Consider the following 18,482-nt stretch of genomic DNA (forward strand, 5'->3'; position numbering starts at 1 on the left):
TGCAAAGCTTCAGTCCAGTGTTCATTTGAAGTGCTAATAGAACCGTTTGCAGCAGAGCACAGAAAAAGCAAAGGGCAATGCAGTAGATGACACAGACTTCATTTGCATATCCTCACACAACAGCCATCTCACAATTTAAAAAAAGAAAGAAGTGCAAATAGCGCAGGAGGTATCATGGAAATACTCCTAATACCTGCACCACCCTTTTTTCCATTTGAATGGAAACAAATATTGAGAACATTTCCTGTAACTGTTGTAAAAGGATAGTTAGCTCTCGCAGAAGAGAGCAAATTAAATGAATAATTTACTAAAACATGCTGCTCAGTGAATGGCTCAAACAGGCACTTGTTTTAGCAACATAATTAGCCACCGACTTCTAGAATGATTCATATTTCTCTCCTTTTCTCTTCATATTCCTCAACATTTTCATCTGGGTATTACTATGTAATTACTTTGTAATTAGTGTCTTAAAATGAATGAGTTTGGTTACAAAGCTCATCATTACATTCCTAGTGTGATTGAATGTGTCTTTTTTAGAGTGTGGAGGAGGTCTGTTCACTGCTGCAGTGTTTCATATCCACAGGGACACAATGATCCAGCTTCACTCTGAAGTGCTTTGTTTGACTGATAAAAACACTCAAAATTATCATGCATTATTGTATTAACAAATACGCTATTTTGGATAACAACTGGTGGAGGACGATACGAATGGTGTTAGACCGGTGTGTCAAATGTAATAAATCTGCATAATGCCTTTTTTTTACCAAAATGAAAAACACTAATCCTTGCACTTACATATTTACATATTTAATATTATCTCCAAAGTTGCTGTATTTCTTATGAATGCTGTTTCAATTGTTGTTTTGAGCTAAATGCATTTCATATCTTTCCAAACACTGCCACCTAGTGATGATACCAACACTGTTGCAGTAACCAGCTCCAATATTAGAAACAGCTTGTATGCTTACTATGTGATATTGTTGTACAAACTGAATTAACTGATATTGACTGTAAAGAGAAAATCTATAAATTGAGTAATAGCAGTGAAAACGAGTTGCCAGATTTGTACATTTACCTCTGAACAAATGTATCATTTTAAAAAAGTGTAAATGACAAATAACCCTCCATTCTGCTAAATATCAAACAGCTGTACAACAGAAAACAGGAAGACCTCTAAGAGCACATTAGAAAAAAAAGATGACCTCACAGCCAAAAGACAAGCATATTTTGATATCATGAGGTCTTTAAAAGAAAAACAAAGTGTGTAATAATAATTATTTGCATATTAATACATGTCTTGTATACAGTATGTGTCTATGGATGTCAGGAATCCCCTGCACTCTGGCTGTTTGACTGACAGCTCCATTGAGTCATATACAGCATGTTGACAGCAGCCATTAAAACGTCCCGTATCAGGTTATGTTTTACAAGGCTTAAACGGTAACTCAAGCAGCAGCCTGTGAAACAGTGGCAGTATGGATTGCTGTGTATGTGTGACTGAGAGCTGACATGATGGGGGGGTGTTTTGGCTCCACTTACTCTCATCCATCAAGTTCACACAAGCCAAACACTGAATCTGCTCTAGTGAGGCAGACGAAAGGAAGGTCGTTCCTTGTTATATCAGAGAACAATGCTTCTCCCCGTTAAGTGTCCTAATGCGTCTAGTCACAGTGCCAACAGAAGTTTCTGGCTTGCTGTTGGGTTGACTGCCTCAATATGGTGCAAATGAACACAATAAGAACAAGCAGGAGTGCATGTCTAACAGTAAAGTGAACCGAAACCTGTGCAATAAAATTATTAGCCTGTTTCAAGCCGACCGTCACCGAGACAGCTTTAAAATACATGTCATCAATTCTTTCCACAAATAGGGCAAAACTCAAAATACCAGTCAGACACAAAACCCCCTTTTTTCTCTCCATCTTGTTGTTTCCACTAGAGAAAAATCTCTGTGCTAAGACATACACAAGAACTTTTAAACTATATAATCATCTCTATAGACAACTTTTAGACTTTTAGTAGTTTGGAGACCGTATTGATATGGTCAATGACCACTAATCCAATGGGGTGCAATTAGGTGCATGTGCACAATGACAAATAAGCAGTGTTTTCAGTTGAGCGGACCCAGTGTCTTGTTTTCTGGGGGCCAACAGTCTAATTGGGCATGTCATATGGGGGAAAAAAAAACATCAAGTAGCCAAACACTTAGAAATCTGCCCACCTGATAGTAGTAGCCATTGTCTGTCTGGTATGGCTGTGCTCCAATGTTGGGGGTCCCAAGTGCAGTTTTCAGAATCTCCTCACAGCCTGAATCACAAAGAAAAAAACGTTATAATAGTGAAAAATATATACCAAAATGTATTTGAAATAGATTTATTTTGTGCTAAGTATACTTTTACATATTTATGTGCTAAATAAAAACACTCTGCAATTGTACTTTTGGTATAATAAACTGATATACTTAAAGTCTGCTAAATTGGAACAACTAATTTTGAACTTTCTGATCACGCTCTGACAGCGGCAGTGATGTCTTGCGCATATACTTCAATGAGTGCTAGACATCACTGCCGTTGTCAGAGCGCGATCAGGCCAAACGAATCGAGTGATGAATGCAGTTGGACATAGTGGTGTTTTAGAGGTAAAAATTGATATAAATACTGTTCGGTTTCTCACACAAACCGATCGTTTTGTGTCTTAGGACATCAATGTGTCGTCACGACCCGCAGGGTTTAATTTGGACTTGTCTATGCAAGTTTTATTTACTCTTATAGTAGAAGTTCCCATCCACTAGCATTATTTGACTGACAGACGGCAACGGTTGGAGTTAAAAATCATCATTTGTGTTCTACTGAAGAAACAAAGTCACCTACATCTTGGATGCTCTGGGGGTAAGCAGATAAACATCAAATTTTCATTTTTGGGTGAACTATCCCTTTAATGCACTTTAATTGTGTGGAAGTAGTGCTGAGGTCCAACTAAAGAAATACTTCAGTATATCTGATTGTGCTAAAATTGAACTAGTTACACTTTAAATATCTTGCATTTAAAGACTGATATTATACAGAGATCATACAATCCTTATAATCCTAATAGTGATAAAACACTTTTTAGGCATACTATTAAGAAATGTGCACAGTGCACTAAAGAAATAGTCCAAATAAAGTTTAATTATAAATTTATATCAGTAAGTCTTAAGTGATATGTCAATAAATATGTTAATAGATTTGAAGTAAACTCAGTATGAAATAAATGTATTTTAAATAGATTTTGGTAAAGGTTTTTTTTACTAGTGTAGTCCTGAGAAAACACGTCTCATTAAGCACAAATAAGTAAGAGATAATGTGCCGTCAGTTGGTCATTATCACAAAATAAATCCACTTTAAGGTGAAACTTAGGCAGTTGCCTTATCAGGCAATGACTTAACACAAAGGTACCTCACAAAACTGATTTCGGACAGACTTCTGAGGCAGCATAACAGTTTAATGATCTACAACAAAATAGCGCAAGCTTTAGGTGATAACTAAGCAATATTAAATTACTACAATACTAATTTCTCACTAGAAACAACATCAAAAGTGGAAAACTGACCACTAACCGCACCTTTCAGATGCCATCTTTATTTTTGACCATAACTGTAAGGATACATCTATGCTGCCTTCAAAAACTTATCAGATGAAGGTATCTCAGGAGACAGGAAGTGAAGCTAACATTGGCAGTTACTCAGCAAATAAATAGAAATGATCTGTATATATTAGTCAATCAACCTATCATTAAGATGAACACTGCAACAATTAATCGATTTGATTTTCAAAAACAATCGATAAGTGAAACACAAGATGGCACCAGTAGCATTTGAATGCAAGTCCATATGATACGAGAAACATGAAACTCTGCACTGATATGCTGTACATTCCTGTAAGATCCACGTCATTTAAAGGGATAGTTCACACAAATATGAAAATCATTTACTCACCGTCATGTCATTCCAATCCTGTATGCATTTCTTTCTTTCTTTTCTGCAGAATACGAAAGAAGATATTTTGAAGAATGTTGGTAACCAAACAGTTTCGGTTCCCATTGACTTGCATTGTATTTTCTGTGAATGGGAATAAAAACTGTTTGGTTACCAACATTCTTCAAAACATCTTATTTTACATTCCATAAAAGAAATAATGTCATACAAGTTTGGACTGACATGAGGGTGAGTAAATCATTTTTGATTGAACTATTACTTTAATTCTGAATGTGTTTTATGAAAGTTTGCATCACCATAACCACATTAACTTAGAAGGATTCCCATGTATCTATTATATTTTTCATTAGAGAATGGGTGCTTCTCAGATGTACACTGACTAATTCAAGAAATGTGGCTTTCTCACTTAGACACTGCGGCCATTGTGCTGTGTATAATTCAGCTTCTGTCACTTTAAATTGCAGATCCCTATTTGACGACATCTTGTGTCTTCTCTCAAACCAGGCTTGAATTATTAAACTATACACACTGTAAAATTTAGGCCTCCTTTGCTCCACTTACAAGAGCCAGAAAAAAATGTCAAAATACACATTTTGATAAAAACTGAAAGTTCAACATTAGATATTATGTTGGAAATGGGAATTGTTCTCTTATATTGTTGCTCACACATACAAACAGACGAACCCATCTGCAGAAATACAACAGGCTAAGTAAAATGCCATGAATAAATAACGTACTGAGAGCCGCAGCGTAAGACAGCCCAGACCTCGAATCCATTTATAGTCACATAGCATGAAGTGCAATGAAGTCTTGGTGCTCTATGTGACATCTCAAGTGGGCCAAAGCGCGACTTGGCTTCGGGAATGTCCCAAATGGGAACATATTGTGGGCAATACATAAATATATGAAGCTGTACACAATAGGCTGTTTTAGCAGATGCCAAAGACAGACCAATGCTGAAACAACCCTACATCTTTTAAGTACACCATACAGCAAGTTTCCTATGGGAGCTCAAAAGGACAAACATAGGCTTTGGCTTTGTAGACTTGGTGTGCGTGCTGGGGATCAGTGGGGGATTCATTAGGGAAAGAGTGAGTGGGAAGACCACTGGGGCTCATTAAACACTCTGGGACAAAGTCTTTGGGCCTGAAGCCCATTTGGCCTGCTTACTTCTCCCTCTTCAGCCGTTTGGCACAGAGACGTCGTACCCGGGTCCCCGTGCCTGCTGGTGTCCTGCCTATTCAGCTGGCAGATCTGGGCTTCAAAAGTCTGCCAAGCAGCGCGAGTGTCCCAGGCTGACAAAAGTAACCCTGTTTACTGTGCTCTTAATGACAGTGAAACAGGGGAAGAGCGAGTGTGCCCATCTAGACAAGACAATAAGTGTCCTAAAACAGCTATAAATAATGTGAAATTTGATTGCTGAACCATGATTACACAGTAACTGTGTCTGTGAAACCCTAAAAAATATCCCATAGCGAGGCTTGACACTATAATCAGGAATACCATCCCCCCACCTTTTAACTGAGAAGCACAACCCACGCTAACAAGTGAATTACTATGCTGTCATTATATGGGAAAATATTTCAATCTGATAAACTTTAATTAAAGGCACACCCAGGGATACTCGTAAATTTGTTGTTCAAATGTGGTTATTTTCAATTAGGCAGATCAAGAGTGTTCAGCATTGAAGCAGAGATCTCTAATCAGATTGTGCTCACTCAGGCTATTCATTATCCCTTACAATTCTAGACATAGAAGTGAATGTAGAAAGCTAAAAACACAGAGCTGATGTGCACCTTTATCGATTTTTGGATTCTTCAGATGAATTGTTCAATAAAAAGAAAGTGATAATAACTGTACTTGTCTGGAGATAAGAATTGCATTTATTTCTGTAACGATGCACCACTTGGTCTTTTTAAGTCAGGGTGAAACACGGACAGTCTCTGTCTAAAGGAACACAGTGATTAGCACTCAGTCTTCATCTCTGGAGACCGTTTCAGTTTGGCATACTTCGTGCTGAACTTTACGCTTTATAATGGCAGTGAACGGAGGGCATGTTTTGAAGCCCCCCAAAAATGCATGTTTCCATTATAAATATAATCATTACGGCTCCAGTGGGTTAATAAAGGCCTTCTGAAACGAGGCAATGGGGTTTTGTAAGAAAAATATCCATATTTAAAACTTTATAAACTAAAATAACTAGCTTCCGCCAGACGACTGTACGCATACTGCGCAAGTCAACTTGAGTAACCAAATGAGCCAAATGAGTAACCCGTGACGCAGGATGTAGGAGTATCGAAAGAAAGTTTGGACGCCTCTTTCGGTTTAGTGCTGGGCAGCAAACTCAAGCTCCTATTCTCTTATATCAAAATCCTCCAACATTTTTCTTTAAAATTACTTGTTTTAGATTTCTAATTTGTGACCGGTGTTTTGTTTTGCTCTCTCCTCTGCGCTTCCACGTTCATCATTGCGTCATGCAAACTAGTTTATTATACTTAATAAAGTTTTAAATATGGATATTTTTCTTACAAAAACCCATCGCTTTGCTTCAGAAGGCCTTTATTAACCCCCTGAAGCCGTATGGATTCTAGTTATGATGGATAGATGCATTTTTGGGGGCTTCAAAACACGCCCCACATTCATTACCATTATAAAGCTTGGAAGAGGCAGGATATTTTTAAATATATCTCCGACTGTGCTCATCTGAAAGAAGATAGTCATACACACCTAGGATGGCTTGAGGGTGAGTAAATCATGGGCTAATTTTCATTTTTGGGTACATTTTCCCTTTAACAGCTGCATGTGACTAAACATAAGAGATGTGCTCTTTATTTGATGTCAGAGCATTTAGGGCTGAAAGAAAGCTATAGTATGTATAAAAATACTTTTTAATCAGTATTTTTGTCTTGTTTTCCAATAAAAATAACTTTAAAATAACATACATTTACTTGAGAAAAGAAAACTATTACATTATTTAGTTTCCATTGCATTATTTATTGGGGTAAAGCAGGGATTCCAAAACTTTTTTGATTTTAAGTTAATATTTCAATAATTTAACAACACATTTGCATGTTCATGTTTCTCTGAAGTTGGTTAATGGTCTCATAACATACAGTTAAACAAGTAAATTATATTTATTGTGTTATATTTATTTTGACTGATGTTTGACAGTATTTTAATTGTTTTGTATTTTAAAAATTATTTAATTTCATTTTTAAAGTCCCCCTGTGGTGAAAATCAAGTTTTTAATGTTATTTATATGTCATGGGGTGTTTTTAATGTGCTTTAAAGGATTAGTCCACTTTTAAATACACTTTTCCTGATAAATTTACTCACCCCCATGTCACCCAAGATGTTCATGTCTTTCTTTCGTCAGTCGAAAAGAAATGAAGGTTTTTGAGGAAAACATTCCAGGATTATTGTCCTTACAGTGGATTTCAATGGCTACCAACAGGTTGAAGGTCAAAATTACAGTTTCAGTGCAGCTTCAAGGGCTTTAAATGATACCAGATGAGTAATAAGGGTCTTATCTAGCGAATCGATCGGTCATTTTCGAAAAAAATACAACCGTTTATGCTTTATAAACAAAATATTGCCTTAAACGTACTTTCCGCTTCCGCATTCTTCATAACGCTTACGCTGAATGTCCTACGCCTTCCCTATTCAAGTTACTGGAAAAAAACGAAACTGGCACCGCGTTCTTTCCGTAACTTGAATAGGGAAGGCGTAGAACATTCAGCGTAAGCGTTATGAAGAATGCGGAAGCGGAAAGTACGTTCCAGGCGATATTAAAGCATAAACGGTTGTATTTTTTTCGAAAATGACCGATCGATTCGCTAGATAAGACCCTTATTACTCATCTGGTATCGTTTAAAGCCCTTGAAGCTGCACTGAAACTGTAATTTTGACCTTCAACCTGTTGGTAGCCATTGAAATCCACTGTAAGGAGAATAATCCTGGAATGTTTTCCTCAAAAACCTTCATTTCTTTTCGACTGACGAAAGAAAGACATGAACATCTTGGATGACATGGGGGTGAGTAAATTTATCAGGAAAAGTGTATTTAAAAGTGGACTAATCCTTTAAGACAAGGCTTAAGTCATAAGTCAACACCATTGCTGAGTATTTTCTGTTTAAAACTGCAGTAAACCAAAGACAGTTTCAAAAAAGCAGTTTGAAATCGCTGGTGTTTCTGACGTCACCTTGTAACCAATCACGTCAACAATGCGGCAGGCTTTAGCATATCATTACAATGACTGCTTTGAAGCAAGGGAGTCTTAAGAGAAGGTTATCCTGTATATTTTTCTGTTGATATGAAAAAGCGAGTAGATTTAGCAATATGGCGGGTGTTTAATCTATATTACGACGTTATCATGAACTATATGCCTTTCTCCACTGACAATCTGAGTTGTTCAAAGCGTTTCTACGGATACTGATTGTTAGAAGGCAGCTGTCTGACTCGTGAATGGGAACATGGTTTGTGTAACATTAGCAACACATTATTAGCTGTTTGATAATGTAGTCAAACAAAAGCCAGTCATATTAATTACCGTTATGAGTCCGACGTTGTAAAAAGCGATACCACTGTGCAGCGTTTACCTCAGTAAGTTGACCGAGTGGATCTCTGAGATGGTGTGAGTGAGTGGAGGCGGGGCCAATTATAATATTCATAGATTCACTTTTGAGGATAAATGAGGCAAGGGTGTAGAGTTACATTCAAGCTATTTTAAGGCATGATCGCATTTTCACAGGAAAAAACATTAAAATATGTCATTTTGCAGATCAAAGATAAGTTTTAAGGGATACAATTATTTACTACAAGGGGACTTTAAATGATATTTTATTTTTATCTATTTGTTTTAATGTTATGATTTAATTAATTAGTAACTTTTCATCATCAAACGAACCCTCAACAGTTCCCTCATGAACCCTGGGGAAAGGTAAAGACAATAAAATTAGTTCTCGACTCTCGCTTAAAAAAAAAAATATATGTGTTCTCACTTTACAGTTTATCTTCTCAATTAAATGTATCTAGTTTTGAGCATGTTTAGATATTCTTACTGGAAAACAAGACTGAATAGGAAAATTATTTTTGCAGTGTAGCTCTTTATTTCATCATTTGATGATGAAACCCTTTGATCTCATGAGAAGAGATTCATCAACGTGGGCATGGGCATGAAATACTGCTCGAGGGGAACCGTCCTCTTACCTTTGATTGCAAACACTCCATGACAGAAATCTTTGAAGTTAATTCTACCATGAGCATTGGGATCCAGATACTTGGCAAACTTCTTCACCTGAAAAAAAAAGGACAGTCGTAAGAACAGTAACCACAAAGTCACCTTAATGAGGAGGGCGATCACAAGTACAGGATGGTACCTTCCTATAAATAAATGAGAGGATGTGTGTATTATCAGTGGTCAGCTTCACCTCCCACAGATGATGCTGCGAACAGCTGCTGTCAGGATGTGTCGTCTCCCACTGTCAGCAAGTCTTTGTGATGGACAGCTGTCCAAGAGAAATAGACTGATCCTGACATTCTGCTGACACGCGACACGACTCGCTTACTCAACCCATAGACAATTTGCATTCAAACACCTTGGTCAAGCGTAGCTGTATCTTTTAAACCATGTTTGTATTGTCTGATAACAGTGAATACTGTATTGCTCAGCAGTTGCTTTTTCATGGCTTAGAAGACTTAAAGGTGCTAAAGAGGATGTTTTGTTTTATAAATTTTTGCAATATTACTTGAAACTGTCTTTACTAACTGATAAAAGACTATTTATTAGGTGCACTGAAAAGAATAATATTAATATACATCATCTGTGCACGAGGTAGGGCCTTAAAAACATCAGCCAATCGTTTACACGATCATCTCGTAAACGATTGTCCCTCTGGCTTGTCAATCACTGCCGTGACGTTCCTTGTGAGAGACGAGCGCAGCTGCGCGCTCCAGTAACTTTCCACACTCCACAGGCGCTGCATGCAATGTTTTTGTCAGGAGACAGGAGTAACAACTGCAGATTATGAGTTACCTGCGGTGAGTCCGACATAATGAATCCACTAACACGACACAGCGAATGCCGGTGGTAAACACTCGTGTTCCAATACTCGTGCACGAGTTTTGGGAGGCGTTCTCTCGAAATTCTTACGCATGCGCTCATTTCAAAAACTCACTAACAGTCTTTGGTTTCTCAGTCGACGAAAAGATCCTCTTTAGCACCTTTAATATAGTTCTCGGTCTCAAATGTTCCCTAAAGATAACAAACAGACCATTGTTAACATACAGTCTGTTTAAAGCTATCAAATGAACGTGAAACGCATAGCTCAGATAATTTTGCCTTGGAAGAATTTGATAAGAAAATGTTCATAGTGATATGAAATTACTAGGTATTTTTTCTCTTGCAAACATCTTCAATCTCACATCCATAAGAAACTGAGATATTAAGGTTTGTTTGTTTATAGTTCAACACCATGCCAGCTATCTTGGTTGTATTCATGGCGAGGGAGATATAAATGAGATCTCATTAGTAATCTTTCATTCCTATGAGATAGTTGCCCTTAAGGGCTGCCAGCCTTGTTCAAGTTTATGAGAAAACGTTCCATGGTAACACAGAAATCCTCATAACTGTGACTCACACCTCACACACAGCTCCTTGACAACGTCACTCCTTTCTAAATATATTCACCTCCAAGAGGAGCTGAAGTGTTCTTGACAACCTCTCAGTCTTGCAGCTCTCTCCTTAAAACCTCATTCACCACACTGCCACGGATATAGAGGTGTTTAGTGCAATAGCTCTAACAGAGAGCTGAAAGACATGAAATCAGGTGATGTGATGCATCTGTGTGATGGTGCATTCACACAGAGGAGCACACATGGGCTAAATAAATCACTTGGCCCAAATTTCTCCACTACTTCAGCTCAGGCAGAGAGAGAAAGTAATTCAGAGAGACCTACAAGAAGAATGCAATTCACATGTACACTACCATTCAATAGTTTGGTTTTCTAGCAAATTAGCTCAAAAGGGAAATATTAATAATTATTAATAACTTGTTATGATTAATTATGAATATCTGGATCAGTTAATTGGATTAACCTGATGTAGCTACATTAACATTACAATCAATCGGTTCGTCCTCTGAACACTCAGTATTGATTATTAATTCTAAGAAAAGGACATTTTTCACAGCCACAGAAAAATAATTCTTTCTTAGCATTTACAGCACTTAGAGCTTGTAACAAGATCGATCATTTAAGTGACATTTATTTTCAGGCAGGGAATCAGAACCAAATATGTACTGTGCACAAGTTTTATTAACTAAATCAGGAACACAACTAATCTAACAAACACAGACACACAATCACACATTCACAGTAAAATGAAAAGTGACAGAATGAAGCCGGAAATGGAAACAGGCAATGAAGCTATTAAAAGAGTCATTAAACCGTGAAAAGAACCATCAGCTTATTATTTTTAAATCACCTCATTAAATGTATGATACTTGCATGGCCGTTTCGGTGGAAGCAGTTTGTGCAGTTCCTAAAGAAAGATTGTGATGCTTCCGTGAGTTTCAATCATTTTCTTCTGCGTCGAATGAAGAAGTTGAACCCAACGAGTTCACCCAAAAATAAAAATGCCGTCATCACTCACCCTCATGCTGTTGCAAAGCCATAAGATGTTCTGTTCATCTTCGAAACACAAATAAAGATATTTTTTTAAATATATGTTTCTGTCCCTCCATCGAAAGTCCATTACATCTGAACATTCACGCATAAAATTGTTCATAAAGACATCCATATGAATGTAACAGTGTAATCCAAGTCTTCTAAAGAAACACGATCGCTTTATACAGTATGATGAACAGATTTAATTTAGGCTTTTATTCACATATAAAGACTTGGATTACATTTATGATGCTTTTATGAATTTTTTGAAGGTTTTAGGGGAATGAGTGGGAAATGACAGAAATCCCTCAAATTTCATTAAAAATCATTTAATTAAAAATCAAAATCATCTTTATTTGTGTTTCAATTTTGGGTGAACCAACCCTTTAAAGATGTTTTTTGGAGCAGTTACGTTCAGTTCACATTATTAAAACTGGCTCCATCAGCAAAAATAAAAAATTCACACCACGTCCAGAATAGCTCCAGGCTCATTACCAACTCTTTGTTTCTTTGAACTCACTGAGCGCATCAAAACAAGAGTCTTTCATCAAACTTCATCCTTACAGCCAGCATACGTGATGAGTAAAGCACCATTTTTTGTTTTCAATTCTGCATTTCATTCAGCATCTATGAACAATTAAATGAAAGCTCAGTCAGATGTTGTTGACCCTCACATCTTGTCACTAGTGCTGTTGTTAATGAGCGTTGTGTCAAGGACTCAATGTTAGCAAGCGCTCTTCAAGGCCAGCACAGCACAGCCCGTGGGAGGGGAAGGAGAGCAGAGGCACACATGTTCACCACACGTTCTGCACTGAAACATCCTCGTGCTCTTCATGCATACCAATCACTGCAACCTCATACAGCATCAGGAAACGGACTGGTGGAGGAGATGGAGAAGGGGAGGGGAGAGACGAGAGGGAGGAATAAGGAATGAAGGTGAAGACTAGATGGAGGATTAAGAAAAAGGTGACCTGAAGAGCCTTCAAAGAAAAGAGGTATGAGATAACAGGAAACAAAAATGGAAGAAGGGATGGATATAAGAAAAGAAACGGAGGATGGATTGGTGAGAAGACCTGCCAGGACTTCCAGAGATGGTCATTACAAACATTCAAGCTGCTATCATGACTGTTCCTCACAACTGTGACTCAGAATCTGTGACTTGCGCCATGTAGAGAGACCAGTCATTTGTGACTGTACCTCACACTCACACTCACGCTGTTATATCACTTCCTTCTGCACAAAGCACCCAACTGTATCACTGCAAATGGTACAACATGGCACAAAAACATTTGCTTCTGACTAATGACAACAAGCCATTTTCTTCACTGCGCTTATTACAGGATTATTTTTTCATATTCAGTTGTATTCTGCTATAATAGTATCCATTTAAATAAAGAAAGGGAAGAATAACCGTAACAGAGTAATATGTAACAAAAAAAAATTACAAAAGCATAAAAGGTAACACGTTATTTTGGCGGTTCCTTTTGAACATTCTGTTGACTATTAGTAACTTTGCACTTACATGTCAACTAACACTCATTAGAGTATTAGTAGACTGTCGGCTTAAAGGTGCTAAAGAGGATGTTTTGTTTTATACATTTTTGTAATATTACTTGAAACTGTCTTTACTAACTGATAAAAGACTATTTATTAGGTGCACTGAAAGTAATAATATTAATATACATCATCTGTGCACGAGGTAGGGCCTTAAAAACATCAGCCAATCGTTTGTGTGATCATCGCGTAAACAATTGGCCCTCTGGCTTGTCAATCACTGCCATGACGTTCCTAGTGAGAAACGAGCGCGGCTGCGCGCTCCAGTAACTTTCCACACTCCACAGGCGCTGCATGCAATGTTTTTGTCAGGACACAGGAGTAACAACTGCAGATTATGAGTTACCTGCGGTGAGTCCGACATAATGAATCCACTAACACGACACAGCGAATGCCGGTGGTAAACAAACACTCGTGTTCCAATACTCGTGTACGAGTTTTGGGAGGCGTTCCCTTGAAATGAGCTGTGAAGGAGGGGGTTGTTCTTACGCATGCGCTCATTTCAAAAACTCACTAACAGTCTTTGGATTCTCAGTCGACGAAAAAATCCTCTCTATCACCTTTAATATCTGCTATATCTAACTCTATTGTGATGGTCGCCCAACAGACATTCTACTGACTATAAGTAAATTTGCAAGTACAAGTCAACATATTCTACTAACCCTAACCCCTACCAGTCTACTAATACTCTATAATGAGAGTTAGTAGACATGTAGGTGCAACGTTACTTAGTCAACAGCATGTGTTAAAGGGACCATCAAAATAAAGTGAAACCACATAAAAGTAGGGCTGTCAAACGATTAATCGCGATTAGTTTGCATAATATATGTGTGAGTACTGTGTGTAAATAATATGTATATATAAATACACACAAATTAATGTACATATTTAAGAGAAATGTTATTTATGTACAAAAAATTTATTTATATATAATAGAAATTATATAAAAATATAAATAAATACATATACTTGTAAATATTTCTCAAATATATACATAGATGTGTGTGTATTTATATATACATAATAATTACACACAGTACACCCACATATATTAGGCAAACTCAAACTTTTATTTTGTATGCGATTAATCGTGATTAATCGTTTGACAGCCCTACATAAAAGTATAATAACATTTTAAAAATATAACATTTACACTAATGTTCAAAAATTTGGGGTCATTAAAAGTTTTTAAAGAAATTAATACTTTTATTTCCTAAGAACACATTTAAATGATAAAAATTGACAGTAAAGACTTATATATATATATATATATATATATATATATATATATATATTTATTATATATTATTTATTATATAATATATTATATTTCAAATAAATGCTGTTCTTTTGAACTTTCTGTTCACCAAAGAATTTTGAATAAAATGTATAAATTTTCCACAAAAATATTAAGCAGCACAACTGTTTTTTACAGAGCCCCGCACATGACATGCAAGAAAAAAATTAAATCGTGCGCACAAATAACTATTTCTTTCCCTCGATTTACTAAAAGGAGCGCACAATTTACTATTTCGTTCCCACGATAGAACGAATAGTAAATCGTGCGCATGATTTAGCCTACTATTTTTTTCCTGCATGTCATGTCCGGGGCTCCATAGTTTTTAACGTTGAAAATATATATATATATATATATATATATATATATATATATTTTTTTTTTTTTTTTTTTTTTTTTCTTGAGCAGCAAATCATCATATTGGAATGATTTCTGAAGGATCATGTGACACTGAAAACACTGGAGTAATGATGCCAAAAAATCAGCTTAATTAATTACATTGTAAAATATATTAAAATAGAAATGTTATTGTAATTGTATTATTTCACAATATTACTGTAGTTTTGATCAAATAAATGCAGCCTAGTGAGCAAAATAGACTTCTGTCAAAAATAAAAAAATCTTGCCATACTTTTGAATGGTATAGTGTGAATAAATGGCAAAATGAAAGCCCATCACTGAATCTTTAGTACCTACTGTATAACCCATCATCATAATCATCATCATATTATTATTATTAATCCATCTCTGATGTACACTACTTGGTGTGTATCTTACAAACCCTAAACAGTAGTGTACATAAATAAAAGCAAAAAACACACAAACCATACTGTACAAAAATACCATAAAAATCATATACATAACATAGAAAACGCAACATATTTACAAACTTTTTTGGAGACTAACATCTGAGATAATGTAATTTACATAATTCCACATTATAATTTACATCTCATTCAGAGGTGATTACATAACAGCAAAACATTGCGAGTATGTCCTTTGCAGCAGTAATGATTCGTATTTTGGTTTGACTCTGCAATGAAGGTTTACAATGACGACTCTTACTGTGTCCTTCTGCTTAGTGCTACTATCAATCAGATAAAATCAACCCATTTGTCACCACTGCTGATTCCTGCATACCGCTCACAGTGTTTAGCAAGCAAAACAGTCGCACGACCTAATGTACTGTAAAAATATACTGTGGCGACTCTTGGAGCTGGCATGGGGTAATTTCTGAAATCAAATTAGAAGATCTCTGCGCTTAATGATTACATTAATAATCCAAAATGACTGGAACAGGAGAGCCTAAAAATACAGCAAATTATTACAAAAACACAAATAATAAAACTGAATCTCTAAAAACACCTCCAGATAATGCTGAATGAGGCAGGTTGCTCAAATCGTTTTCATTACTGCCGTCCACTGAGACCATTTTAAATGTCAAAGAGCCTTGAGGCACCACAATTCATTATGGATTAAATTGAATGCATAAAGGAAGCCAATTAAACATCTTAATCAGCTGAATAAAACAGCAAATGACCATCAAGGATGGCTGCACATGGTTGAGCAGCACACAGAGCAGAAAAATACCTCTGCTATGGTCATCCAAGAGCACCAGAATTCAAACTACAATCTCAAGATGCCCCAGCCATCTTTTGTGAAGTTTATGTATCCTACAGATCCAAAACAATCTGCATGTCCTTATCATAAACACCACCCTGCATTTACCGAAAGGAAAGGCCTTTTCAGTATCCTCAGAGTGTTAAATATCATTGCCATGGTGACAGTAAAGGAAATTAGTGTTTTTAAAGCTGTTATTTCTGCTATGAGAAAGCATATTCTGGCTCCAGCTACTCCAGTGTAAGGTCTAAAACAAAGCACGATGAGTGACTAAACAGACAAACACAGAATAATAGGCGTCTCTGTAAACAAGAAAAAGATAATGAAGATTAGCCAAAGCACCTGTGATTCCCATTATGTTGTTTGTTTTGGTCACGCTCTAAATGCAGTCACTTCTCCAGAGCAGACAAGCTAAACTGACAGATCAACTAAACTAAAAACAATGCCATGTTTTAAATAAATCCTTATGAAAGTGAATCGGGTTGTCATTATGTTGCCAATTTAAATACTTCTACTTAATTTATTAATATATCTACGTTAAGTTCACTTGCTCTATTTTGTCAACAGAGTGCTTCATAATGTCTTCTGAGTGACTGATTGTAAACAGCAATTTCCACCAAAATACACAAACTCAGCTCAACTGATGTTCAGCAGCAGCAGCAAGACTCACACAGGGCAGTGGATATTGACTGGTCACTCTGAGGAGACGTGCCCTCCATTAGACAGATTTCTAGACAAAAGCATTTATTGGCAGGACTTCAAGAAGCACACACTGAACCACCGAAGCCAGAAATGCAAGGTCAAGATCTACAGTTACTGAGAAGAAGAATTATTCGACAAAGAACAGAACGCACGTGACATCATGATCAACTTTAAAAATGAAATTAACGGTGATTTTGATTACCAAAACTAAAACAGGGTAGCTTAATATAAATAAGAACTTCAATATGTAGTTTTCAATGTATCATGTTTAAGCCAAGTAACACTAATGTCCTCAGTACAACAAAAGGGAAAACCATCAGGTAATTTGTCTCTTTTCTGACCAAATAATTACCCAACATAGTAGATCATGTTAACTTTTACCAAACATAATATTTCTACATTATCGGACATGCTGGAATGGCATTCAGCAATGATATGAATCCTCCATGGCCTTGTTTACACAAGTGCATCATCTGATTTTGAAACGTAACAGAACTGCATTGTTATAATTGTCTTAACTGAATAAAACATTAACATCACATTCATGTTAAAGGGATATATCAGCCAAAACTGAAAAATCTGTCATCATTTATTCATCCTCATGTCATTCCAAACTTCTTGCGTCTGCGAAACACAAAAGATATTTTGATGAATGTTGGTAACCAAACAGTTTCGGTTCCCATCGCCTTCCTTTTTTGTCCATTCAGTGGAAGTCAAGGGGAATGGAAACTCTTTTATTAACCAAAGTTATCTAAAAAAAACACACACATATTTTCTGTTTCAAAGAAGAAAGTCATACAGGTTTGGAACAGCATAAGGTGGGTGACTACTAAATGATGACAGAATTTGTCCCTTTAGTGACATCCTGGACAATAAGCCAACTATCCATTTAAACACATTTTGTCATTTTAACTGGTCTATTGTGTAATTAAAATCGTGATGCACTCCTGCTTCTGTTAAATTTCCCTCCCCAAAAAAACATGAACTGTTGAATATGTAAGTGATGGCTGATGACATCACAGTTCATGAAGGAGATTGAGGAGACAGTTGTCTTGGTTACTTGGCGGAAGTGCAGTTACTGCCAGTAGCCAAATATAAAACTATAACGCCATAAACGTCCGGCAACAATTACGCAAAATAAGATATGTGAATAAGCCAACCTGTTTGCACAAAATCGGTGAAAGTGATTTACTGAAATATTCCCAGAGGTACAAAAGTGCACAGCAGTATAAAATGACAAACACTCCTGAGTTGCGGAACTGAGTGAATGATTATGTAAAGACACAGGTTCTTACTTCATCTCCCTGGCCGAACTGTAGACCGAGGTCCACGAAGTGCTCAACCCGAATATATCCGTCTGCATCCTCGTCGCACACGTCGAACACTTCTTTGAGCTTTTTCAGGAATACCAGCAGCTGTTCTTGGTCGGGGAAGACATTGCCGTCCATCGTTAAGATGATGCGCTGGTGAACGCGTTGTACTAGAGAGACAGGAATGCCGTGAGCGCGCTCGCCATCATCTCAGCTCGCGCGGAGCTCAGCCTCACTCAGCGCTCTGACATCATCAGCACCACTTCAGTCCAGCTGGGAGGAGGAACCATCTGCGCCTGGGGAGGGGTACCTGCTCCTACCGGGATGAGAGCTAGACTGAGTTTGACGCCACCTATGATGCGGA

General features: G+C 36.9%; 1 protein-coding gene across 1 annotated transcript in view; it reads right to left on the bottom strand.

Moving 5' to 3' along the window:
• Positions 1-18,482, bottom strand: part of rab11fip4a (RAB11 family interacting protein 4 (class II) a) — a 66,488-nt gene that overhangs the window by 47,736 nt on the left and 270 nt on the right. The window contains exons 1-3 of the mRNA XM_048195536.1: positions 18,104-18,482; positions 9,179-9,266; positions 2,219-2,304 (exon numbers count right to left, since the gene is read on the bottom strand). The exon at positions 18,104-18,482 is cut by the window's right edge and continues 270 nt beyond it. Coding sequence (XP_048051493.1) covers positions 2,219-2,304; positions 9,179-9,266; positions 18,104-18,256 — 327 coding nt within the window. The 5' untranslated portion in view covers positions 18,257-18,482. The remainder of the gene's footprint in view (positions 1-2,218; positions 2,305-9,178; positions 9,267-18,103) is intronic.

Source organism: Megalobrama amblycephala, linkage group LG1 (assembly GCF_018812025.1).
Source record: "Megalobrama amblycephala isolate DHTTF-2021 linkage group LG1, ASM1881202v1, whole genome shotgun sequence".
NCBI classification, from domain to species: domain Eukaryota; kingdom Metazoa; phylum Chordata; class Actinopteri; order Cypriniformes; family Xenocyprididae; genus Megalobrama; species Megalobrama amblycephala.